The following is a 26,425-nucleotide window of genomic DNA, read 5'->3' as shown; positions in this document are numbered from 1 at the left end:
TTGTGTATGTTACATTTAATATTCTTGTTTTAAAATATTCAAACAAAACTTAAGTTAAATATTTTTAACACCCTGATAACTCCACATCATTGACAACTTCATTCATAAGCATCAAGGTTCATTGAATTGGTAATACTGAATGTCTTTCCCTAGAACAAAATGAATTCATTTTGAAGCTTGTTTTAATTGGTAAGCTGAATATCTTAAAGAATGTGCAGATGGAGAGTTTTGTAACATTTCCAGAAAAAACAAAATTGAAGGATAATAAATGACCTACATTATCTGCAAAGCTCCACAGATGCTTGGGGAAGAAATATAGTTATAATTTTATTCTCTTCAGTTCAAAAGGTCTGCCCATTTACAGAAGGAGAAAAGTGAGGAGAATATAATATAAGCAACAACATAAACACAGTGACATCCTGAAGAACCATGTTTCTTTTCTTAATTTTCCCTGAAAGGTGTGGATTCACTCTGATGTTTCCATAGGCACACGTGTGCAGCATGGGCCAACCTCATTGCAGCATTAACTTGTGGTTGTAGGAAAGAACTTAACCAGTTTCTCTAAGCAACTATTTCATACTCAATTCTCTCCACACTGGGTTTCCAGCAAAGATAGCCAGATCACAATGAAACAGCAAATTTTGTTTATTTAAAAATAAAAGTCCTTCCTCTTTTCATCCCAGACAAGATTAATCAGTCCAGATCAGCAGTCAAATCCTCAGATTTTCCTGGTCTGTATACTCAAATAGCAAACAACCTGCTTTATGTTCAAGAAGCAACAAGTCTTCTTTAGTCCTAAGATTTAAATTTTACCTCAAGAAGTAAAATGAAAATGTCAGCACATCCCTTAACATCATTGGCTTGATGCTTCAGAAGAAGTGTACTGGAAAAAAAAATGCTAGATTGGGAATTAAGTAGTTCTAGATTCAGTAGATTTTAATGTTTAAGATGAATACTTTTGAAAGTACTGATATTTACATTTGAAAGTTAGAAATATCACTTAATGACATCAACTGTTCTCACACACACACACACGCACACACACAGAGAGATAATTATATATTTTTTTTTAAAGGGTTTGGTTCATCTTAGGTTAATAGGACAGCACAATATTGTGGGCTGAGGGACCTATATTATTCCATGTTCTAAGCCAGTTCAGCATTCATCAATCACTACAGATCATAGCTGCTGTGTGACCAAGCTTCTCAGAGAGTATCAGCCATTTGATTGAGAATGCTCAATTGTCCAAATGGCCTATTCCTATTCCTGTTTTTCTGTTTCTCATTGTTGTATTTTCCCTAAGTGTGACTTTGCCTCCTCCAACAACAATTGCTGAATATTCATTGTTACCCATGAATCCTCCCTCACTACTTTAGTCTCTTTTTTGTGCTACTTATGTATATTTAAATATATATTTCTTATTGTAAGTTGTACTTTTTTATGTATTGCGTTGTATGCTGCTGCCAAACAACAAAATTCACGAGGTATGTCAGAGATATTAAACTGCTTCTGTTACTACAGAGATCTAGGGGCTTTGGAAAATCACATAGCTGTTCAAAATCCCATATCAAATGAGCTGTTCAATATTAACGTTAGCAAGTTGCAAATTGCAATCTGCTGGGAAGTGTCCTGAGCATGTCTATCTCTTGGTAAACAAGTATCTCATAGCTCATCAACAACTGAAACGGTATCAATTGCAGTTGCCAGGAGCCAGCTGAAGATCTGCTACTCCTTTACATGATGAAAGATTCGTTCTTATGGAGGACCTGCTCTCAGTTTTAGACAGTACCCTTTTGACACCCCAGGGATTAAAAACCCTTTTGCTGCATGAGACCTCTTAATTCCCTGCTTATCTTACTCCTTGACTTCTAATTTCCGAAGAATGTGGCCCTATTTGGTGTGATTTACAGATGGTAGCAAACCACTCAAAATGGTATATCAACATAGTATCTCGAAGGATGATATGAGTGCAAATAAGACCTACAGTCTGATTCCAGATGCCATTAAAGGCTGAAGAAGCTGAAACTCCTCAGTTTGGAAAAGAGATAGCTGGGACATGATGGTAGGTCAGTGGGAAAGGAATTTTGGAAATATTATTTCTGGAGTTAGGACAGCTGGATGTAAGTTGAAGCTACTGAAAGAAGAAAGTAAAAGAAAATTAGAACTATTGACAATATGCATATATTGACAAAAATGCTGTAGAATTAAATTCCAAAGAGATAAAGGAAGTCTAGCACATTAGAATCAGTTGACAAACAACTGATTTAAAGATTAACCATTTCTCACATGCCCAGCGTAATTTCTGACATGTGCATCAAAATATGTATATCTGATGGTAGGGCTGATCTTGAAATTAGAAGGATTGGGATTGCTAAACGCGTATTTGAGCAAGATATTAAAGAGTAACAATGGGTACAAAACTCAGTGTTACAGAGCCATGTTCATTTCACTAACATATGGAAGCAATATTGCACAATATCAAAATAAAGTGATGGAAGACTCAAAACTGCAGGAATGTAGTTTTTGAGAAGAATGATGGAAATATGGAAGGACAGAATAACAAATGAGGAACTGCTGTGAAAAACCAAATTAAGAAGAAAGCTGATATCACCAATCAGGAAATGGCAGCTATGGAATTTCTGGGACACGTACTGAAGAAGGAGAAGTTTGAACATCTTGCAGTGACGGCAAAGGCTGCCGGAAGGAAAAGTTGCGGCTGACAGCGCATGATGTTCATGAGTTACATCATGGGATGGACAGGCAAAAGGTTTGAAGAGCTTCTTGGGTAGGTGATCATGAACAACACAGCACACATGATCATGATGAACAATGGTGTGCATCGAAACTTGTAATTAAATGCGCCGATGACCAACAAAGTCCTAGGATTGTGCTGGGAGCAGCCCACAAGTATCACCACACTTCTGGTGCTGGCATTGCTTGCCCGTGTCTTTGGACTGTGGGAGGGAACTGAAGCACCCAGAAGTCACGGAGGACGTAAAACTCCCTACTCACAGTGATGGGAATCAAACCCTGGTTGGTGCACACCAGTGCTGTAGAGCGATTACGCTAACCATTACATTATTGTCTACAATTATATGTTACATAGGCAGGAAAGTGGGACAGAATAACCTATCTCAAGCATACTGTAAGTACCTTGCATCAGCCAGTGATGTGCTATACCCGTTGGATATGGATCCTTCAAGTAACTGCCCAATTTCTCATCTACAAGCATGTGCAATGACTGAAAGCCAGATAATATAGAGAAACCTCTCCGCTCTCAATTCACCTCCTGATAGTTTTCTCCCCTTCTTTACTTTAAACTGTTGATTTCTGAAGATGGGAATTGCTAAATCAGGAGATCCCATCTGTTTTTATGCCATGGACCAATATCATTTAGCAAGGGTCCATGGGCCCCAGGGTGGGAACCCCTGTGCTAAATGTTTAATTTGTCTTTACTGGTGCTAAGTGACCTACAATTTTATTTTTGTACTCATCTTTTGTTGCAAGATGGATTCTTTGGGCAGATAAAGCAACTGAACCAATGCGAATTGAGCAGTCTCCATGTGACAGATTAGCAGGGGTTCCCAAACTGGGGGTCCACGGACCCCTCAGTTAGTGGTAAGGGTCCATAGGCTGAGAATCCCTGTCTTGGAGCATGCTTCACAAAATACTGCAAAGTACTGAGAGCCACACAGTAATAGAAGTGTTACTATTAACTGCAGATGCTGGAAATCCAGAGCATGCACACAAAATACTGGAGGAACTCAGCAGGTCAGGCAGGATCTGTAGGAAGAAATGAGCAATCATGGTTTCAGGCAGAGACCTTTCTGCAGACTCATTTAGAGACAAGAGATACAGTACACCTTAGGTGATTGATATTTAGCCCCCTGCACCCCTTAGAAACTCACAAGTGACCCATTCTTCTACTCATTGAGAACTCAATAGTGCCCATTCTCACACCACGTATAAACTGACTTTAGCATGTTCCAAAGCCTCGTAAGCTTAAACAAAACTCACAGGAACCCCCATTTCCTCATTCCTCACAAATTTATCAAAGGCTCCATTCCCACAATCCTTTTGAACTCCATGTGGCTCATTCTACAGTCCTTATAAACTTGCTATTAACTCAAACTCATGTTCCTTAAGATCACTGGGACCCCCCTGTTTCCACATGTCCCCTCAACCTATCAAGGACCTATTACACAGGTCTTTTAAACTCAGAGATTTGTTTCCTTTGCTGTCTTCAAACGCACTGCCAAATTTATTGCAGTGCAGTGTAGTATATTTTTTAAAAAAGTGAACTAAAGGTCTGGAGAGCCAACCAGAGTGCTGATAGGTGGTGGGTTATTAGTGTTATACAGAGCTGGTACACTTTTTCATGGCATCCTCTTCGTTTTGTGAGAGTCTCAGTGCAAGCTCAATGTGATAAAACAGAATTCTCCTTTTTACAGTGTTCCTACATCCCCCCTTGTGAGAGAGACAATCAGAAAAACTCAGAAAATGTTATGAGTTGGCATGATTATTGGAAGGAAGAAATCGGCTCTCAGTCTTTCATTTGCTACATTAATCGTCAACGAAGGTAAGGCGACAATTAAAGAATCCTCTAAACTCACCTACGGGAAACAATTTTTTGTAGACTAGAGGAAGATTAAAAAACTGCAGATTTATTTATTTATTTTTAGAATGTTAGAACATTAGAAAGTTTTTGACAAGAACAGGCCATTCGGCAAACAAGGCTTACGAAATTCCTATTCACATAGTGTATTGAAATAACTATCAAGTTTAGATTTGAAAGTCTCTAAGGTACTACACTCAACTATACAACTAACTAGTTTGTTCCACATGTCCACAACTCATCGTGCAAAGAAATGCTTCCTGATGTTAGTCTGAAATCTCCCTTTAACCAGTCTCCACCCATGGCCTCCCGTGTCCTCGTTGATAGATTAATTCTGAAGTAGCAGCTGGCATCCACATTACTTATACCCTTAATGATTTTGAACACTTCTATTATGTCTCCTCTCATTCTACTTCTACTTAGACTAAATGATTGAATTCTTTCAATCCTTCTCCATAGCTCATACCCTGCAGACCTGGAATGAGTCTCATTGCACTTCTCTGAACTTTCTCCAGTACCTTCACATCCTGCACAAAATATGGAGACCAAAACTGTACTCAGTACCCGAGGTGTGGCCTCATAAGTGCATTATACAGCTTAAGGAGAACATGGAAACATAGAAAATAGGTGCAGGAGTAGGCCATTCAGCCCTTCGAGCCTGCACCGCCATTCAGTATGATCATGGCTGATCATCCAAATCAAAACCCTGTACCTGCCTTCTCTCCGAACCCCCTGATCCCTTCAGCCACAAGGGCCATATCTAACTTCCTCTTAAATATAGCCAATGAATCGGCCTCAACTGTTTCCTGTGGCAGAGAATTCCACAGATTCACCACTCTCTGTGTGAAGAAGTTTTTCCTCATCTCGGTCCTAAAAGGCTTCCCCTTTATCCTTAAACTGTGACCCCTCGTTCTGGACATCCCCAACATCGGAAACAATCTTCCTGCATCTAGCCTGTCCAATCCCTTTAGAATTTTATACGTTTCAATAAGATCCTCCCTCAATCTTCTAAATTCCAGTGAGTATAAGCCTAGTCGATCCAGTCTTTCTTCATATGAAAGTCCTGCCATCCCAGGAATCAATCTGGTGAACCTTCTCTGTACTCCCTCTATGGCAAGAATGTCTTTCTTCAGATTAGGGGACCAAAACTGCACACAATATTCTAGGTGCGGTCTCACCAAGGCCTTGTACAACTGCAGTAGAACCTCCCTGCTCCTGTACTCAAATCCTTTTGTTATGAATGCCAACATTTAATTCCCTTGTCTAAATCATTAATATATACTGTAAACAACTGGGGTCCCAGCACTGAGCCTTGCGGTACCCCACTAGTCACTGCCTGCCATTCTGAAAAGGTCCCGTTTACTCCCACTCTTTGCTTCCTGTCTGCCAACCAACTCTCTATCCACATCAATACCATACCCCCAATACCATGTGCTTTAAGTTTGCACACTAATCTCCTGTGTGGGACCTCGTCAAAAGCCTTTTGAAAATCTAAATATACCACATCCACTGGCTCTCCCCTATTCACTCTACTAGTTACATCTTCAAAAAATTCTATAAGTTTCATCAGACATGATTTTCCTTTCACAAATCCATGCTGACTTTGTCCGATGATTTCACCTCTTTCCAAATGTGCTGTTATCACATCTTTGATAACCAACTCTAGCATTTTCCCCACCACTGATGTCAGACTAACCAGTCTATAATTCCCCGGTTTCTCTCTCCCTCCTTTTTTAAATAGTGGGGTTACATTAGCCACCCTCCAATCCTCAGGAACTAATCCAGAATCTAAGGAGTTTTGAAAAATTATCACTAATGCATCCACTATTTCTTGGGCTACTTCCTTAAGCACTCTGGGATGCAGACCATCTGGCCCTGGGGATTTATCTGCCTTTAATCCCTTCAATTTACCTAACAGCACTTCCCTACTAACATGTATTTCCCTCAGTTCCTCCATCTCACTAGACCCTCGGTCCCTTACTATTTCCGGAAGGTTATTTATGTCCTCCTTAGTGAAGACAGAACCAAAGTAGTTATTCAATTGGTCTGCCATGTCTTTGTTCCCTATGATCAATTCACCTGTTTCTGACTGTAAAGGACCTACATTTGTCTTGACCAATCTTTTTCTTTTCACATATCTCTAGACGTGATCTCCACTGATCATGTTATATAGCCCAACATTCTATTAGCCTTCCTAATTGCTTCTGTACATTGTCTAGATGTTGATAGTGAAGAGTCTACCAGGATGACCAAATCCTTCTCATACATCTAACCCAAGACCCCCAATGTATATTTATATCTAATAGTTCCACTTCCTATATGTAATATTTTACATTTACTTACATCAGATTTCATCTGCCATTTGTCTGCCCACAAATGGATTTTATTTAGATCTAACTGTACTGATTCTGCTGCCTGAATGTTATCAGCCCACCTCCCTAATTTTGTGTTATCTGCAAACTTTACTAGTTTATTTGTCATGTGCTTAACCAAATCGTTAATGGAACCCCACTTTTAACATCTTCTAGGTGTGAAAATGATCCTCTCACCATAACTCGTTGTTTTCTGTTTTTGAGCCAATTCTGCACCCATTCACACACCTTACCCTGAATCCCTACATCGTGTAATTTGATGATGAACTTCTTGTGGGGCACCTTCTCAAAAGCCTTCTGAAAGTCCAAGTAAATGATATCAACCGCTCTATTGTTCTCATGAATTTTAGTTACCTCTTCACAGAGCTCTAGCATATTAGTAAACCATGGTTTCCCCTTTCTGCACCCATGCTGGCGTTCTGCTAACATGACTGTTCTTATCATCTACTTTTCCATCTCATTCTTTATTAATGTTTCCATAATTATCTTACCAACCATACATGTTAAGCTTACTGGTCTATAGATACCAGGGTCAGTGCCATCACCCTTCTTATACACAGGGACAACGTTAGCCCTTTTCCAGCCCTTGGGGATTTCACAAGTCTTCACTGACTTTTGGAAAATACACATTAGGGTTTTGTATATATAATCATAGACGTCTTTAAGAACCCTGATTATATGTTGTCTAATCCTGGAGATTTATTAACTTTCAGCCTTTTCGGCTGAAGCAGGACCACACTTTCTAAGATCTCTAAGTCACTTGAAACAACCTTATTTTTCTCTACACTTACTGGCATATTGTTAACATCTTCACAGGTAAATACTTCAGAAAATATGAGTTAAGAGTATCCGCTATGTCCTTCTCTGCATAACTTATCAACCCACTATTATTCTTAATACACTTAACTTCCTCCTTGACTTTTCTTTTACTACTAAAGTACAGTATTGAAAAAATCTCTTGGGGTCTTTCTTAGCATTATCAGTAATATCCTTCTCAACCTGCCTTTTGACAATCTAAATTTCCCTCTTGACTGTAGCTCTTAGATTTTCATATGCTCTATGGTTAATTTTATTACTATTCTTTCTGCATTCCTTATATAGCTTATATTGTTTATTAAGATACAGCACGGAATAGGCTCTTTGAGCCTGCTGCCCAGCAATCCCCCGATTTAATCCTAGCCTAATCTGAGGACAATTTACAATGACCAATTAACCTACCATCTGGTACCTCTTTGGACTGTGGGAAGAAACCAGAGCACCCGATGGGGAGAACATGAAAACTCCTTACAGAGACCGATTGGAATTGAACCCGGGTTGCTGATACTGTAAAGCATTGTGCAAATCACTGTGCCACCCACTGGCAATCTGCATTAAAAAGTAGAAAATGCCAGAAGCGCTCAACAGGTCAGGCAGCACCTGTGGAGAGAGAAACAGGAGGTCAAATTTCAGGTCAAAGAACAGAGTAACCTCTATCTAGATATTTCAATCTTTGATAGGTTATTGATCTCTCTTTATTTCATTTTATAGGTTGTTTTATTTTAAGTTTAATATTATTTTTATTTCTATTTTTGCACTAATTATTTAATTAAACTATGTAATATATACTTACAGTAATTCACTTTTTTTTTCTATATTATCATTTATCACATTGTATTACTGCTGCAAAGACTACAAATTTCAGGACATGTGCCATTGATATTAAACCTGATTCTGATTGGACGTAGCAGAACCATTGCTCCACAAAGGAGCTTCGACTGGAAATGTTATCACTCTTCCCATCTTTGCATTTGCTGCCTGACCTTCTTTGTATCTCAAGTCTTTTCTGCTCTTATTTAAATATTCTAGTTACTGCTTGTTACACCAGCTAGTTTTTAGGGTAGCAATGAAGGCCCTTCATCTTTGTCTGACCTGAGCCACTCAGATGTAGAAGGATTATCATTGCTGTTTCCGTAACGATTTTGTTTTACCAGTCAGGGGTGTTAGCTCTGGGCTGAACCTCCTAAACCTGGAGGTCCAGTGGGCCACACTTAGTCTGGCCTCTTCCCTTTGACCTGTTTGGCATGGTTGACCCCACCAGGGCCAAAGAATGAAGTCCTGACTCCAGCCAACATAGCTCTCTGGATTACAGAGGCACACAAGCCTCCAAAGCACGACAAGGTTGTGGACATCTTGGAGGATTTAAATATTATACAAGATGTATTAATTTTTATTGAATATATTATGTGACATTTTATTACAGCAAAATAATTGAATGTGATTTCTAACGTTTTTATATGAACATTTAAATGCAATAGAGGACATTTTCAGAATAAATGTCAGTGATGATAAACCTGCTTCTGACCCTTTCATCTAAGACAATCTGATTGGGGAATGGGAACCAGAGTGCCAGAACAGTTAGCGGAAAGGTTGTGGAGGTAGTTGTTGGTGAGACCTCAGACAAAGTCAGGAGTCAAAAGCTTGATCAAGGTGTGGCCAGTGACCTGCGCTGCATATATTTCGGTGCAAGAATATCCTAGGGAGGGCGGATGATACTGCTGAAGATGAGGTAGCTGGTTTACAAACAGAGGCGATGTGTAGTGAGGAGAGGCTCTTGATAGAGCAAAATTACAGTCAACAGGATGAGTTGCAACGTAAAAGGTGGACAAAATCCAAAAAGGTGAATACAGGTCTGAATGCATGCAGTATACAGCATAAGGTAAATGAACTTGTAGCACAGTTATGTATGATGTTGGAGACTTTGCTAACTCATGGCTGAAAGAAGATTATAGCTTAATGTTCAAGGATATACATTGTATCAAAAGGACAGGCGAGGAAGGCAGAGGAGGGTAGTGTTGCTCTGTTAGTTAAAAAAAAGTTATACCAAATTAATTGAAAGAGATTACATAGGGTTGCAAGGTGTTGAATCATTGTGGATAGAGCTAAGGAACTGCAAGGGTAAAAAGACCATGATGGAAGTTGTGTACAGACCCCCAAACAAGGATGTGGTCTACAAATTACAATGGGAGATAGAAAATGCCTATGAAAAGGGCAATGTTACAATAGTCATGGGGTTTTCAATATGTAGATAGATTGGGAAAATCAGTTTGGTGCTGGATTCCAAGAGGGGTAATTTCTGGAATGCCTATGAGATGATTTTTAAGAGCAGCTTATGGTTGAGACCACTAGGAGATCAGCTATTCAGGATTAGGTGTTGTGCAATGAACCAGAATTAATTAGAGAGCTTAAGGTAAAAGAACCTGTGGGAGTAAGTAATCATAATATGATCAGATTCACCCTGAAATTTGAAAAGGAGAAGTTAAAGTCATATGCATCAGTATTACAGTGGAGTAAAAGGAATTACAAAGGCATGAGAGTGGAGATGGCCAGAACTGATTGAAAGAGAACACTGGCAGTGATGACGGCAGAGCAACGTTGGCTGGAATTTCTGGAAGCACTTCAGAAGACACAGGTTATATACATCCCAAAGAGGATGAAGTCTTCTAAAGGCAAGTTGATGCAGCCATGGCTGACAAGGGAAGTCAAAGCCAATCTAAAAGCCAGAGAGGGCAGATGATAATACACAGATTAGTGGGAAGTTAGAGGATTGGGAAACTTTTAAAAACCAACAGAAGGCAACTGAAAAGTCATTAAGAAGGTAAAGATGGAATACAAAGTAAGCTAGCCAATAATATTAAAGAGGATGCCAAAAGTTTCTTCAGATACATAAACTGTAAAAGAGAGGTGACAGTGGATATCAGACCATTGGAAAATGAGGCTGGAGAGGTAGTAACAGAGACAAGGAAATGGTGGATGAACTGAATAAGTATTTTGCATCAGTCTTCACTGTGGACAACACTAGCATTATTGCAGAAGTTCCAGGTGTCAGGGGTCATGAAGTGTATGAATTTACCATAAGTAGAGTTAAGGTTCGAGGGAAGCTGAAAGATCTGAAGTTTATTAAGTCATCTGGACCAGATGGTGTACACCCCAGAGTTCTGAAAGAGGTGGCTGAAGAGATTGTGAAGGCATTTGTAAAGATCTTTCAAGAATCCACTGGATTTTGGAGTGGTTCCAGAAGACTGGAAAGTTGGAAATGTCACTCCACTTTTCAGGAAGGGAGAAAGGCAGAAGAAAGGAATCTGTAGTCCAGTTAGTCTGGTCTCAGTGGTTGAGAAGATGTTGGAGTCTATTATTAGGGATGAGGTCTCAGGGTACTTAGAGGCACATGATAAAATAGGTAAAAGGTCAGCATGGTTTCCTTGAGGGAAAATCTTGCCTGACAAATCTGTTAGAATTCTTCGAAGAAATAACAAGCAGATAAGAGGCAAGCTATAACCCCCAGTATTACAGGAAGGATTCTAACATGGATAAAACAGTGGTTGATTGCCAGGTGGCAAAGAGTGGGAATAAAGGGAGCCTTTTCTGGCTGGCTGTCAGTGACTAGTGGTGTTCCGTTGGGGTCTGTGTTGGGACCGATTCTTCTTATGTTATATGTCAATGACTTGGATAATGGAATTGATGGCTTTGTTGCAAAGTTTGCTGACGATATAAAGATAGGTGGAGGGGCAGGTAGTTTTGAGAAAATAGAGAGGCTACAGAAGGATTTAGTCATATTAGGAGAATGGGCAAAGAAGTGGCAGATGGAATACAGTGCTGAGAAGTATATGGTGATGCACTTTGGCAGAAGAAATGAAAGGGTTGACAATTTTTTAATTGGAGAGAAAATACAAAAAATTGAGGCACAAAGTGACTTGGGAGTCCTTGTGCAGGATTCTCTGAAGGTTAATTTGCAGGTTGAGTCTGTGGTGAGGAAGGCAAATGCAATGTTAGCGTTTATTTCAAGAGGACTAAAAGCAAGAATGTAATGTTGCGACTTTAAAAAGCACTGCCGAGGCCGCACTTGGCTGATAGCTCTAGGCCTGTGTTCACTAGAATTCAGATGAATGAAGAGGAATTCTTATCTTATTGTAATTTATAGATTTTATTATGGTGTACTGCAAAGTACTGCTGCTGTAAAACAACAAATTTCACAGCATAGGCCAGTGATATAATAAGAATTGTGTGGAGAGGATGTTTTCTGTGGTGGGAGAGTCTAAGACCAGAGTCATAGTAGAGGGGCATCCTTTTAAAACAGAGATGAGGAGGGATTTTTTTTAGCCAGAGAATGGTGAATCTGTGGAGTTTTTGCCACAGGCAGCTGTGGAGACCAACTCTTTATGTACATTTAAGGCAGAGGTTGATAGATTCTTGATTGGTCGAGGCATGAAGAGATACATGGAGAAGGCAGCAGACTGGGGCTGAGAGGGAAATGGATCAGCCATGATGGAATGGAGCAGGCTCGATGGGCCAAATGGCCTAATTCTGTTCCTATATCTTATGGTCTTATGGACATAGGAGCAGAATCAGTTCATTTGACTGTTGAGTCTGCTCCACCATTCCATAATGGCTGATATACTATCCCTCTCAACCCCATTTTCCTGCCTTCTCCCCATAATGATTTACTAATCAGGAATCTATCAATTTCCTCTTTAAATACACCCAATGACTTGTCCTCCACAACCGTCTGTGGCAATGAATTCCACAGATTAGCCACCCTCTGGCTAAAGAAATCCCTTCTCTTGTCTGTTCTGAAGGGACGTCCTGCTAATCTGTGGCTGCTCCCTCTGGTCATAGACTTCCCCACTGTGGCGAACATTGTCTCCACATCCACCCTATCTAGACCCCTCAATACTCAATAGGTTTCAATGAAATCCCCCCCCCCCCCCCCATTCTTCGAAACTCCAGTGAGTACCGGCCTAGACCCATCGAACGCTCCTCATTCATTAACCCTTTTATTCCTGGGATCATTCATGTGAACCTTCTCTGGACCCTCTCTAATACCAGCACACCGTTTCTTAGATAAGGAGCTCAAAACTGCTCACAGTACTCAGAATCTGTACTGCAAGTCTGTTTCTCATCAGCTAGAGAAGCATGACATGCAAACTTGTGTGGCATTTCATTAATTTGTAACTAAGTCCATTTTTCAGAATCAGAAACAGGTTTAATCTCACTGGCATATGCTGTGAAATGTGTTTACTGCAGTACATTGCAATACACAGTAATAAAATATATAAATTACAGTAAGTATATATAATAAGCAGTGCAAAAAGGAGGTGACAATTACTTAGCTAGAGTTCATGGCTTCATTGTCCATTCTGAAATCTGATGGTGGAGGGGAAGAAGTTGTTGCTGAAATGTTGAGTGTGTGTCTTCAGCCTCTTATGCCACCACCCTGATGGTATCAGTGAGAAGAGGGCATGTCCTGGGTGATGGATGTCCTTAATGATGGATGCTACATTTTGAGGCATCACCTTTTGAAGGTTCCCTTGATGCTAGGCTAGTGACTGTGATGGAGCTGGCCGAGTATACAGCTTTCTGCAGCCTTTTCCAGTCCTGTGTGGTATCCCCACCAAACCAGACAGTGGTGCAGTCAGTTAGAGTGCTCTCTACGGTATATCTGTAGAAATTTGTAAGTGTCTTTGGTGACATATCAATTCTCCTCAAACTCCAGGATAGATCCTCAGAGATGTCGACACCCAGGAACTTGAAATTGCTCACTCATTCCAATTCTGATCCCTCGATAGGAATGGTGTGTGTTCCCTTATCTTATCCTTCCTGAAATCCGCTTTCAATTCCTTGGTCTTACTGTCATTGATGTTGACATGGTTGTTATTGAGACAGCACTCAACCAGGTGATCGATCTCACTCCTGTTGCCTCTTTGTCACACAGCAGGTTGTGTCATTAACAAATTTATAGATGTCACTTGAACTGTGCCTTTCCACACAGTGATGAATTTAGAGAGAGTAGAGCAGTGGGTTAAGCATGTGCGCCAGTGTTGAATGTCAGCATGGAGGAGATGTTCTTTCTGATCTGCACACACTGTGCTCTCCCGGTAAGGACATCAAGGATCCAGTTGCAGAAGGAGCTACAGAGGCTTTTTTTTGGAGCTTTTTGATCATAACTGAGGGTATGATTGTGTTGAATGCTGAGCTGAAGTCAATAGACAGCAGCAGGTATGACGATTGTCCAGTTGAACCAAGGCCAAGCGAGAAACCAGTGAGATTGCATCCACTGCAGACCTACTGTGGCAGTCGGCAAATTGCAAACGGTCCAGGTCCTTGCTTAGATCGAAACTGATTCTGGCCGTGACCAACCTCTTAAAGCACCTTGTCACAGCAGATGTGAGTCATTGAGGTAGCTCACCGGCTCTTCTTGGGCACTGGTATGATTGTCAACCTTCTGAATCACTTTTTGTTCTTGCTTTCACTGAAATGCAAAGGACAAAATATAACAGTTCTGTAAGGGCTGCCTTAACCAGATTTTTCATACTGCGGTACTGTTTACCATCCATGTAGCAAAAAGAACATGACAACCTATCCAACAACAACAGGTTAGATTTATACGGCAGGTTTCAGTGAAGTAAAATGCCTCAAAATACTTTATGATCAATATCTAACCAAATTCAACAGCAAGACCGAGGAGATGATTATTAATTTAGGAGGAGGAAACCAGAGGTCCCTGAGCCAGTCCTCAACGGAGGATCAGAGGTGGAGAGGGTCAGCAACTTTAAATTCCTGGGTGTTATTATTTTGGAATTCCTGTGCTGGGCCCAGCATGTAAGTGCAATTATGAAAAAAAAGCACAGTAGCACCTTTACTTCCTTAGGAGTTTGCAGAGATTTAGCATGTCATCTAAAACCTTGACAGACTGTGTGACTGGCTGCATCACAGCCTGGTAAGGAAACACCAATGCCCTTGAATGTAAAATCCTATCAAATGTAGTAGATCCAGCACAGTTCATCATGGGTAAAGTCCTCCCCACCACTGAGCACATTTACATGAAATGCTGTGGCGGGAAAGCAGCGTCCATCATCAGGGACCCCTACCACCCAGGATATGCTCTCTCCTCACTGCTGCCAACAGGCAGAAGGTACCCACGCCTTCAGGTTCAGGGACATCAGGCTCTTAAAGCAAAGGGGATAACTTCACTCAACTTCACTTGCCCCATCATTGAAATGTTCCCACAACCTATGGATTCACTTTCAAGGACTCTTCGTCGCATGTTCTCAATATATGTTGTTTGTTTGTTTGTTTATTTATTTATTATTTCTTCTTTTTGTATTTGCACATTTTGTTGAATGCCCTAGCTGGTGTGGTCTTTCATTGATTCTGTTATGATTACTAGTGTATAGATTTACTGAGTGTGCCACAATAAAATAAATCTCAGGGTGACATATATGTACATTGATAATAAAATTTACTTCGAACTTTTTGAACTTTGAGCTGTGTAAGATATTAGGATGTGCTAAAAACCTTAGTCAAAGAGATTTTGGTAAGTGCTTAATGGAGTAAGATGTCATTATCTAACAATTTTATAATTTGGATGATTGTGAAAAGATGTGTAAATTCAAACAGTGTACTTTATCTTTATTAGAAATACTGTTATAGTTCTTTGCATAGTGCATTTCAACATGCTGAAGACTCAAATTACATTACATTTTTATTATAATATTATTCAGTGACAAACTTTTCCATGTTGCTTATTAATTTTTGAGTAAAGATTCATCATGATTATATCCATGCCTACAGTTAGAATAATATTCCAGCAGAAAAAGTAATTAATGTTTATCTTCTGATTCAGTCTGATTTCAATGAGTGGGGGAAATTAAAAATCCACCAACTGTCTTGATATTGTACAAAAATAATGTAACAAATTTACTGTATCTATCTGGAATTTGGCAAAAAAAAAGTTTAATAAAAACCTGCAGCTCTTTTGTTAAATCTTCGTGTAATTAGTAATGGAGATGGTGGTGCAGAAGTCACTCATGAAATGGGGACACATTGCTCCCAATGGATTGATCAGGATTATTCCCATTCTGAGAGTGTGTTTGTAATTTATCTTTGTTTTATTGTGGAAGAGTTACCTGATTGCAATCTGTGCTAAAAGATGTAACAATTTGACAGATCCTGGAGCTCAAGACACCTTAAAAATACACTCTGCACAATAGTTATAATATTTTGAGAAATAGCTTGCAGTTTTACACTGCACACATTTACTCTTCTATGTTTACCGATTGCGGGTTTACAGGAAATTAAATAAGAATTCTGAAACATTTGCTAGGTCAGCCCATTTCTGAGGAAAAGCAGTGCTTCAGGCTGGTAATCTATAATTTCATCAGTCTGAAAATTCAACTGTTTGTCTCTATCTCTTCCTCTCTCTCTCCCCGTCGTACTCCCCCTCTCCCCCCCTTCCCCTACCCTCTCTCCCCTCTCTACCCCTCTCTCCCCCTCTCACCCTCCCCCTCTCCCCATCCCCTCTCTTAACCCTTCTCTTCCCCCTCAGCCCCTCTCCCCTCCTCCTTTCTCTGTTTCTCTCTCTCTCCCCCTTCTGTCTATCTGTCTGTCTCTCTCCCTGTCATTCTCCCTCTCCGTCTCTCTCTCTGTCTCTCCCTCTCTCTCTCCCCCTTCTGTCTCTCTATCTGTCTGTCTCTCTCCCTGTCTTTCTCTCTCTGTCACTCCCTCTCTCTCTCCCCCTTCTGTCTCTCTATCTGTCTGTCTCTCTCCCTGTCTTTCCCTCTCTCTCTCCCCTTCTGTCTCTCTATCTGTCTGTCTCTCTCTCTGTCTCTCCCTCTCTCTCTCCCCCTTCTGTCTCTCTATCTGTCTGTCTCTCTCCCTGTCTTTCTCTCTCTGTCACTCCCTCTCTCTCTCCCCTTCTGTCTCTCTATCTGTCTGTCTCACTCCCTGTCATTCTCCCTCTCCCTGTCTCTCTCTCTGTCTCTCCCTCTCTCTCTTTGTCTCTCCCTCTCTCGCTCCCCCTCTCTGTCTCTCCCTCTCTCTCTCTCCCCCTTCTGTCTCTCTCCCTGTCATTCTCCCTCTCTGTCTCTCTTCCTTTCTGCCTTTCTTTATCTGTCTTTCTCTCTATTGCCCTCCCTGTCTCTGACTCTGTCTGTGCCACAGTTTCTCACTCTGGCTCTATCTCTCTGACTGTCTGACTCTCTTTCTCTCTGTTTCTCTCTCTCTCTGTCTCCCTTTCTCTCTGTATCTCTTTCTGTTTCTCTCTCTCTCTGTGTATCTCTGTCTCACTCCCTTTCTCTCTGTATCTCTCTCTGTTTCTCTCTCTCTCGCTGTCTCACTCCCTTTCTCTTGATCTCTTTCTGTTTCTCTCTCTACCTCTGTATATCTCTGACTGTCTGACCCTTTCTCTCTGTCTCTCTCTTTCATCCTCTCCATCTGTGTCTCTATCTGTCTGTGTATCTCTGTCTCCCTTTCTCTCTCTCTCCCTCTCTATCACTCTCTCTCCCTCTCTGTCTCTTCCTCTCTCTTTCTATCGTGCCCTCTCCCTCTGCCTTCTTTTTCTGATGAGTATTTCCGATTCAAATTAGTTGTCATCTACACCAGGGTCCAATCAAATTTCCTTCTTGTACGAAACTTACTCCTGAGGAGGAAGTATTTGCAGTCTTCAGACAAATTAGGGGCAAATCCCCAGGGCCTGACAAAGTGTTCCCTCGGACCCTGGAGGAGGCAAGTGCAGAAACTGCAGGAGCCCTAGCAGAGATATTTAAACCATCCTTAGTGACAGGTGAGGTACCAGAGGATTGAAGGATACATGCGAGCTCAACTTCAATGTTTAAGAGAAGTTTGGATAGGTACATGAATGGGAGGGGTATAGAGGGCTGTAGTCTTGATGCAGGTCAATGGGACTAGGCAGATTAAATAGTTCAGCACAGACTAGATGGGATGAATGGCCTGTTTCTGTGTTAAACTTTCTATGACTCTATATTGGAAGTTCAATATGCAGTGTCCTTAATTTGAATAACAATCAATCTATCAAATGTGTTGCAATTTGCTTCACCAAAGGATTGAAGCCTTAATTTGCATATTAATTAACGAAACTTTGGGACATTTTTCAGACCCGATGATGTGCTTTTGAAGAGAGCCCGTGATGAAAATGTTCTGATGCACTGTATGCTCTGGCCCCTCCTCACTCTCCTGGTGGGTGTCCTGATTGTGCTTCTGACTGTCTGTGCTAAGAGCCTTGCCATTCGAGCAGAAGCCTTGCAGAAAATGAAGTACTCCTAGTGAGGAGACTGCCAAGAGGAGATCCTCAGGAAGCCTTCCAACAGTGACATGATCAACGTCGCATTCAAAGGCAAATCTTTAACAAGAAAGACCTGAAAAGATTTTAATCTCAAGCATCAATTTACAACTGTTTACTGTGATTTGAGCTGCTGTGAAGACTAAAGAACTGATGATTATAAATGCTTGCAATTTGGCATTAAGGTTCTCTTGCAATATTACCAATGAAAGCAGCAGTTCTAATGGATTTTAACCGTTTCCTTCCAGTTAACCTACCCTGCAATTATCTTGTTTCCCAGAATATATTGCTAGTTTACTGCAGCCCCATTTTGTGAACCTCAAAGTGGCACGGTAGCATGGTGGTTAGCGCAACGCTTTATGGTACCAGGATCAATCCCTGCTGCTGTGTGTAAGCAGTTTGTACGTTCTCCCTGTGACTGCGTGGGTTTCCTCCCACCATCCAAAGTTGTGCCGGATGGTAGGTTAATTGGTTGTCGTAAATTGTCCCACGATTAGGCTCAGGTTAACTGGAGGGTTACTGGGCAATGCGGATCGAAGGGCTGGAAGGGCCTATTCTGCGCAGTATCTCAACAAGAAGATAGATAAATAAATACAATGCTCCCAGAATCTTTCCTACTGCTATCTTTTTAAAAAAGTCTCTACTTTGTAAATATGTAAAATAAAATTATTAATGGTTGTGAATGTACAATATCATGGAATATTGGATTTTAGGCAGAAATGCCTTTTTATTCTGAATAATAAAGGCTACTTAACAGAATTCTATTTTTACCTCTGAAATGCTCTGTAAAATCATCTGATGATTGAGTCATCGAGGAGACAACTGGGCCTGGGGTGTCAGTGTTGGCTCTCTGAAGTGTTATCAACAAGGAGTTATTGTAATGTTGGTTGTTATTGTTTCCAGCGCTGACATAGCATGCCCACAATAGTGGTGGTGGTCGTCTGTCATATCCAAGGAAGACAGGAGACCTGAGCAGGGAGAGTTTTTAAAGTGGAAAAGCTGTCGCACTGGGGCAGTTCCACTCTCTCGACCTCAGAAATTCGGGCCCAGTGGTACGAACAAGCATCCCTTGGTTGCAGTGGAAGTCCATGATGTCTCTTGTGCCTTGCCATGCCCTTCACTCTCCAGGGAGCGTTGCAGAACCACCTTCCTGGCCGTTGGACCTCACTGTAGATCTCTTCTGCCCAGGTCTGCCAGAGATGACTTTGCATGCTGGGGCTGCATGTCCCTGTCTCACCAGGGAATGTGGCTGCCGGCAACCATCACCTGGTTTGGCCCGCCTGTGGGATGTGGTATACGTGGGAGGAAACTGGAGCGTTCCCTACTCCTTACCTCGGTAGCGTATTGGTGGCACGGGAAAGGAGAGGTGGTAAGGCAGTGCAGCAGCTACCAGAACGTCTAAAAGTGCCAGCAATTGGGTTCAGATCCTGCCACTGCCTGTAGGAGTATGTACGTTCTTGCTGTGACAATGTGTGTTTACTCCAGGCGCTCAGATTGTGCTTGAAATTTTGAGCGTCTTCCTTGTCATTCTCAGGCAAAAGACTTCTACGCTTGTAACAATGAAAGGTCGGGTAATGTTTTGCAAATAAAAGAGGATTGAAAAGGATTAAGTAGTGTCCATGAAGAAATTGATCGACTGAGCCAACAAAAGGCATATTTATTGTGAGCAAGAGAGAAAATCAATAGCATTGTTTTATAAACTGAGCCAGAATAAATTCAAATTCCTGAATAAGCAGACGAAGATCTGTTTTTGGCTCACTGACAGCCAAACCAAATAAGATGTGAATAATTATTGTGAATATTTTATCACAATCATCTATTAGCATTAATGCTCCCTCCTCTTCTGATTCACACAACAGTGTGAGTAAGAACAAACCATTTGGACACTCAGAACAGGTTGTATTGATGTGTAGTCCAAATGTGTTTCAAAAAGTAAGAGGTGTTTCAATTCAGAAGATTTGTTGGTAACAGTCGTTGTCTGCATTGACTGCATTAAGCGCTCATCTCATGGGTAAGAACTTTTAATACATCTGTTCCTGAATCTGCTGAAAGCTGTCTGTTCATGCAAATAATTTTACTTCCTCCTTTCATAACTACTTCCCTTTAAATAACACTAGCTGGTGCAGCCAGTTGAAAGCTCTTTTCTGTATAATGAGTAAGTTTCTGCACTGCGGTTAATGGGTCACTCCATCACCCCAGTCACCAAAGTTGTGTTTTAATCACCCCAGCTGACTTGCATTTCTCATGCATGGTCCTTGGATCATAAAAGCATTTATTATCAAATTGCGCAGAAAAGCAAATTTTGCAGAAGGTTTGGAGAGTCTGCAGAGAGAGATAGATAGTGAGGGGGCAACGGTCTGACAGATGGAGTACAATGTTGGTAAATGCAAGGTCATTCACTTTGGAAGGAAAGATGGAAGATCAGATTATTGTTTAAATGGTTAAAAAAAATTGCAGCATGCTGCTGAGCAGAGAGATCTAGGAGTGCTTGTGCATGAATCACAAAAGGATAGTTTGCAGGTGCAGCAGGCTATCAAGAAGGCAAATGGAATGTTGGCCTTCATTGCTGGAGGGATTGAATTCAAGAGCAGGGAGGTCATGCTGCAACTGTTCAGGGTACTGGTGAGGCCGCACCTGGAGTACTGTGTGCAGTTCTGGTCTCCGTACTTGAGGAAGGATATACTGTCTTTGGAGGCAGTGCAGAGGAGGTTCTCCAGGTTGATTCCAGAGATGAGGGGGTTAGACTATGAGGAGAGATTGAGTCGCCTTGGACTGTACTCGCTGCGATTCAGAAGAATGAGAGGAGATCTTATAGAAGCATATAAAATTACGGAACGGATAGATAAGGTAGAGGCAGGAAAGTTGCTTCCACTGATAGGTGAGACTAGAACTAGGGGACATAGGCTCAAGATTCGGAGAAGTAGTTTCAGGACAGAGATGAGGAGAGTGATGAATCTGTGGAATTCTCTGCCCAATGAAGCGGTGGAGTAAATATACTCAGTAAATATACTTAAGACAAGGTTTGATAGATTTTTGCATCGTAGGGGAATTGAGGGTTATAGGGAAAAGGCAGATGGGTGGAGATGAGTCCATGGCCAGATAAGCTAGTTATCAATAAGATAATTATGTTATTGAATGGCGGAGCAGGCTTGACAGGGCACATGACCCATGACTGCTAGTATTTCTTATGTAGGTTCTTGTTCTTCTAATTGCACCTGTATATCTTAAAATTGACTTATTGACCCTTAACTCTCTAAGAGGTCTAACAGAGAATTCTCCATGAAGCTCAATGCATTTTGTATTCATCTGCCTACACAGTTAAAAGAGTTACAATAGAGGTATTGTAGGAGCCATGCATCTGTTTATTGTCGGTCTGTATTGTGTTTATGTTGCGCATCCTCACCCTGGGTTAAGGTAATCAGTCACGTGGGTTTGGGTGTTGGTAGACACAAATGGATATGGTCATCTATTCACCAACATGGCTGCTTGGGGGTGGCGGGTGAGTGGGAAGTGCATATTTTTTGTTGATGCTCGTCTTTGACCCAATCACGCTCATCTTGCTCATTTTTGTTCTTTACAAATTACAGAAAAGTCAAATGATTTTATTGTTAGTTTGTAATAAAGGACTAAACATACTTTTTCGACTTGGAATTTGTTTAGTTGGAAAGGTGTCATATATTGTGACACCTCGCTACGGATAGAGAAGAACAATGATTAAGTTTCTCAGCCAGCAGTAACAATGTTTTGGATGCACAAGTTTAAATTTCAATGTTGGAGAATATAAATTCAGTTAATTAAATAAATTTAGAAATAAAAATACGGTTTCATCTGTGACCAATGAACTACCGAATTCTGACACAGAGGAAATCAATTGTCTTTATCCAGTATGGCTTATACAGACACCATTCAAAAGTTCTCTTAGAAATTGCCTAGTTAGCTATTCTGTTTAAGAACAGTATGGAGGTGTAGTGGTAAGCATAATGCATTACAGCGCAAATCAGAGTCCACCACCTTTTTGACTGACTTTCAAGGACTCTTCTTCTCATTTTCTCAATACTTTTTTCTCTTTTGTATTTGCACAGTTTGTTGTCTTTTGCACTGGTTGTCCGCCTTGTTGGGTAAGACCCTCTCAGCCTTGACCTCTCCCACCCAATGGGTTCGCCTATCACCTTCCAGCTAGCCTCCTTCCTCTCCCCCACCTTTTTATTCTGAAGTCTTCCTCCTCCTCTTCCAGTCCTAAGGGTCTCAGCCCAAAACGTTGACTGTTCATTCATTTCCACAGGTGCTGCCTGATTTGCTGAGTTCCTCCAGTATTTTGGGTGTGTTGCTTTGGGCGCAGTCTTTTATTGATTCTAATTGTAAGCAAGAGAAAATCTGCAGATGCTGGAAATCCAAGCAACACAAACTTGAAGGTGTTGGGGGATAGGTTCAAGGTGGATGTGAGGGGTAAGTTCCAAAATTCTGGAGGAACTCAGCAGGCCAGGCAGCAACTATGGAAAAGGGTGCAGCCGACGTTCTGAGCTGAGACCTGCTGAAAGGTCTCAGCAAAAAGTTGACTGTAGACTTTTCCATAGATGCTGCCCGGTGTGCTGAGTTCCTCCAGCATTGTGTGTGTGTTGCTTTCATTGATTCTATTATGGTTATCCGATTTACTGAATATGCTGGTAAGAAAATCAACCTCAGGATTGTATATGGTGATGTATATGTACTTTGATAAATTTACTCTGAACTTTGAATATTTTCGCTAGAAATTACTCAAATATTTGGACCCCACAGGCAACCTTTAATTTTGCTGTGGTTAATCTGAAACATGTTAGCTGTGTTGCTCATTGACCTGAATTACAAGCAATCTCCAGAAAAACGCACTCTTCATTGAACGAGACATGCTTCATGCGCTCAAGTCAATAAATTATTTTCAAAGTGCAGTCACTATTATATTGAAGGGAAATGTATTAGGCAATTTGTGTAGGGCAAGGACTTACAGCCACAATGATGTAAACAAGCAGAGAATCTCTTTCAGTAAGTACTGGTGCAAGCATAAATGCCATCCAATGCAAGCATATTATGTAACAACTCCTGAAAAAAAAAATCACATCTTAAACTACAAAAAAATGTGTCCACAGTCATCTGGTTATGATTAATGTGTGCCTGAGGCATCACAGAACAGTTTCCAGAATGAAAGGGTAATGGTGAGTCTGATAGATTAATGGTGAATTATTTCTCAAAGCATAAACACAAGAGATTCTGCAGATGCTGAAAATCCAAAGTAACACACACAAAATGCTGGAGGACCTCAGCAGGTCAGGCAGCGTCTGTAGAAAGGAATGAAGAGTTGAAGTTTTGGGCTAAAGGGTCTTGCTTCTGGCAGAGAAAAAGAACAGGATGGAGAGTTATTTTATTTGAGATACCACGTTACGGCAAAAGATGCAGCAAGTGTTGCACCATAGTGAATCGTCTCAGGAGCAACCTAACCAAAAGAATGGTGATGACACATGAAAAGCATGGAGCTGCAGATTGTCAGGTAACCATGAAGTGGCGCAAAATGGCTCATCTACATTAAAACCATCGGGCCTGGGAAATCATAACTTGGGTTGTTTTCTTTGGAGCGTCAAAGGCTGAGGGGAGATCTGATGGAGGTTTACAAGATTGTGAGAGGTATAGAGAGAGAAGATGGGGAGTATCTTTTACCCGGGGGTAAAAATGTCTAATACCAGAGGCCATACATTGAAGGTGATGCGGGATAGGTTCAAGGGGGGTGTGAGGGGTGAGTTTTTTACTCAGAGTGGTGGATGCCTGGAATGTGCTGCCTGGTGTGGTGGTGGAGCAAATACATTCAAGGCTTTTAAGAGACGTTCAGATAGGCACGTGGATGTGAGGAAGATGGAGAGAGATGGACTTTGTGTAGGTAGGGGGTTTTTAATTATTTTTAGCTGGTTCGGTACAACATCATGGACTGAGGGGCCTGTTCCTGTGCTGTATAGTTCTATGTTCTATCCACGTCTCCATTCATCAAAACAAGGTGCAAACCAGCCCTTAAAATGAATGTACAATGCTCTCTGATCAATTTCTCTTTGGACATTGAGTTTACTGGAGCAATCACTGCAATTAATTGTAACCTATTTCAAATTATTTCAGGGTGTCAGATTCTGTTTTCTCATTTTAAAATAATAATTAGGGAAATATTTAAAGAATAGGAAAGGGGAAGTGGGGGAGGTCAGAACAGTATAGACTGCCCCACTTGAAATGCTAACTCCACCATATTGGGCCAAATAGGCCCTCTCAGCACTCTTTACAAATTTAGAAATCACCAGTTTTTCACTCTCTACACCCAATATCCAATTTTATATAAAATTCACAGTCCTTCAAAAAAAAAACTTGCCCTGAAACACGCCAGCTTTGGCTTCATAAATAGCTTTCCCGAAAGACCTAGGGGAATCAAAATCAGTGTTCAAGCCATTCATAAGTTCTTCCAACAATGAAGAAACTTGTGCCAAACTGCGGTAAAAATAGTCTGGAAAGCATCCAGCTTGGGCTGACGTGTAGCAGAAAATATTTACACTCTATAAACACCAGTTAATGACCGTCTAAACAAATAAATTCCATTGTCTCTCCCTTAGCTCATTGTTCAAAGTACAAAGAAAATTTGTTATCATAAATATGTCACTATATACAACCCTGAGATTCATCTTAATCAGAATCATGTTTAATATCACTGGCATATGTTGTGAGATATATAATAATGGATGCTGCCTTTTTGAGGCATCACTCCTTGAAGATGTCCTGGATGCTGGGAGGCTAGTGTTCATGATGGAGCTGACGGAGGTCACAACTCTCTGCAGCTTAGTTGAAGTCTGTGGAGTATTCCCTCACCCCACACACTGAATGATAATGCAGCCAGTTAGAATGCTTTCCGCAGAACATCTGTAGAAATTTTTGAATGTGTTTGGTGACATACCAAATCTCCTCCTACTCCTAATGAAATATGGCCACCGATGTGCCTTCTTTGTAGCTGCATCAAAGTGTTTTCTTGCAGGCATACTCTAAATCCAAGAACCATGATAGAATCAATGAGAAAGACCGACCCAAAAGGGTAGACAAACACCTAATGTGCAAAAGAAAAAAGAAAGGAGAAATAATAATAAACAACTAAGAAATAAATATCGGGAACAGGAGATGAAGAGTCCTTGAAAGTGAGTCCATAGGTTCTGGGAACAGTCCAGTGATAGGCCAAGTGAAGTTGTCCCCACCAGTTCAAGAGCCTGACGGTTGAGATGTAATAACTTCTTGAACTTGGTGGTGTGGGTGCTGAGGCTCCTGTGCCTTTTTCCTGATGGCAGCAGTGAGAAGAGACCATAACCTGTGTGGTTGGGATGCTACTTTTCTGTGACAACACTCCGTGTAGATGTGCTCAATGGTGTGGAGGGCTTTACCCATGTTGGATCGGGCCGTATCCACTACTTCTTGTAGGTTTTTCCATTCAAGAGCGTTGGTGTTTCCATAACAGGCTGTGATGCAGCCAGTCAATATTGAAAATTTAAAATTAAATTTAGCATTTGAAATACTGTGCATGCAGTTTTGCAGTTTACTGTGGTAAAAGCCAAATAGCCAGAATGAAGGGATTTGGCATATTGATTTTCCTCTCCATTTGGTAAGGATTAAATGCTCTTCCATGTTAGGGCTGAAAACCTCACGATGGATTAACCCTGAGAGATTAGTGGCAAGTCTGCTGATGAAAACCAAATCTTGCTAATCTTATTAGATTGTCATATAAAACAGAAAAGTGTCCTGATGAAGGGTCTCAGCCCGAATCTTCGACAAGTTTACTCTTTTACATAGATGCTGCCTGGCCTGTTGAGTTCCTCCAGCACTTTGTGTGTGTTGCTTAGATTTCCAGCATCTGCAGACTTTCTCTTGTTTGTGAAGAGTTTTATATGTTTAAATATAGACAGATCCTCTTAATTAGTGAACTGAGAATGCATCAAGAGCAGTCCTTTCGCAAAAAGGCTCAATTCTTGCTGATTCAAGGCACCTGGGTGGTCTTGGATGAAGAGGCATAGGCTTTGGTTCAAGTGGCTGGAGGCAAGGATCCTTAAGTATCTGAGATGGAATGGCAGCTTTTCTCAGAGCAAGGAAGACCACACCTATCTGTGAGAGTGTACACAGGGAGTATCTTTTAGCCTGGGTAGAAATGTCTAATACCACAGTGTGATGGGGTTGGTTCAAGGGGGGTGTGAGGGGTAAGTTTTTTACTCAGAGAGTGGTGGATGCCCGGAATGCGCCGCCTGGTATGGCGGCAGAGGCAAATACATGAGAGGATTTTAAGGG

At 41.1% G+C, this 26,425-nt stretch overlaps 1 protein-coding gene across 1 annotated transcript in view; it reads left to right on the top strand.

Moving 5' to 3' along the window:
• Window positions 1-18,859, top strand: part of LOC140734949 (calcium-activated potassium channel subunit beta-4-like) — a 28,647-nt gene extending 9,788 nt beyond the window's left edge. Inside the window, exons 2-3 of the mRNA XM_073059683.1 lie at window positions 4,452-4,579; window positions 17,916-18,859. Coding sequence (XP_072915784.1) covers window positions 4,452-4,579; window positions 17,916-18,084 — 297 coding nt within the window. The 3' untranslated portion in view covers window positions 18,085-18,859. The remainder of the gene's footprint in view (window positions 1-4,451; window positions 4,580-17,915) is intronic.
• Window positions 18,860-26,425: the final 7,566 nt, after the last annotated feature.

This window comes from Hemitrygon akajei, chromosome 10 (assembly GCF_048418815.1).
Source record: "Hemitrygon akajei chromosome 10, sHemAka1.3, whole genome shotgun sequence".
NCBI classification, from domain to species: Eukaryota; Metazoa; Chordata; class Chondrichthyes; order Myliobatiformes; family Dasyatidae; genus Hemitrygon; species Hemitrygon akajei.
The sequence above is the reverse complement of the archived record's forward strand: the minus strand, read 5'-3'. Positions and strand labels throughout refer to the sequence as shown.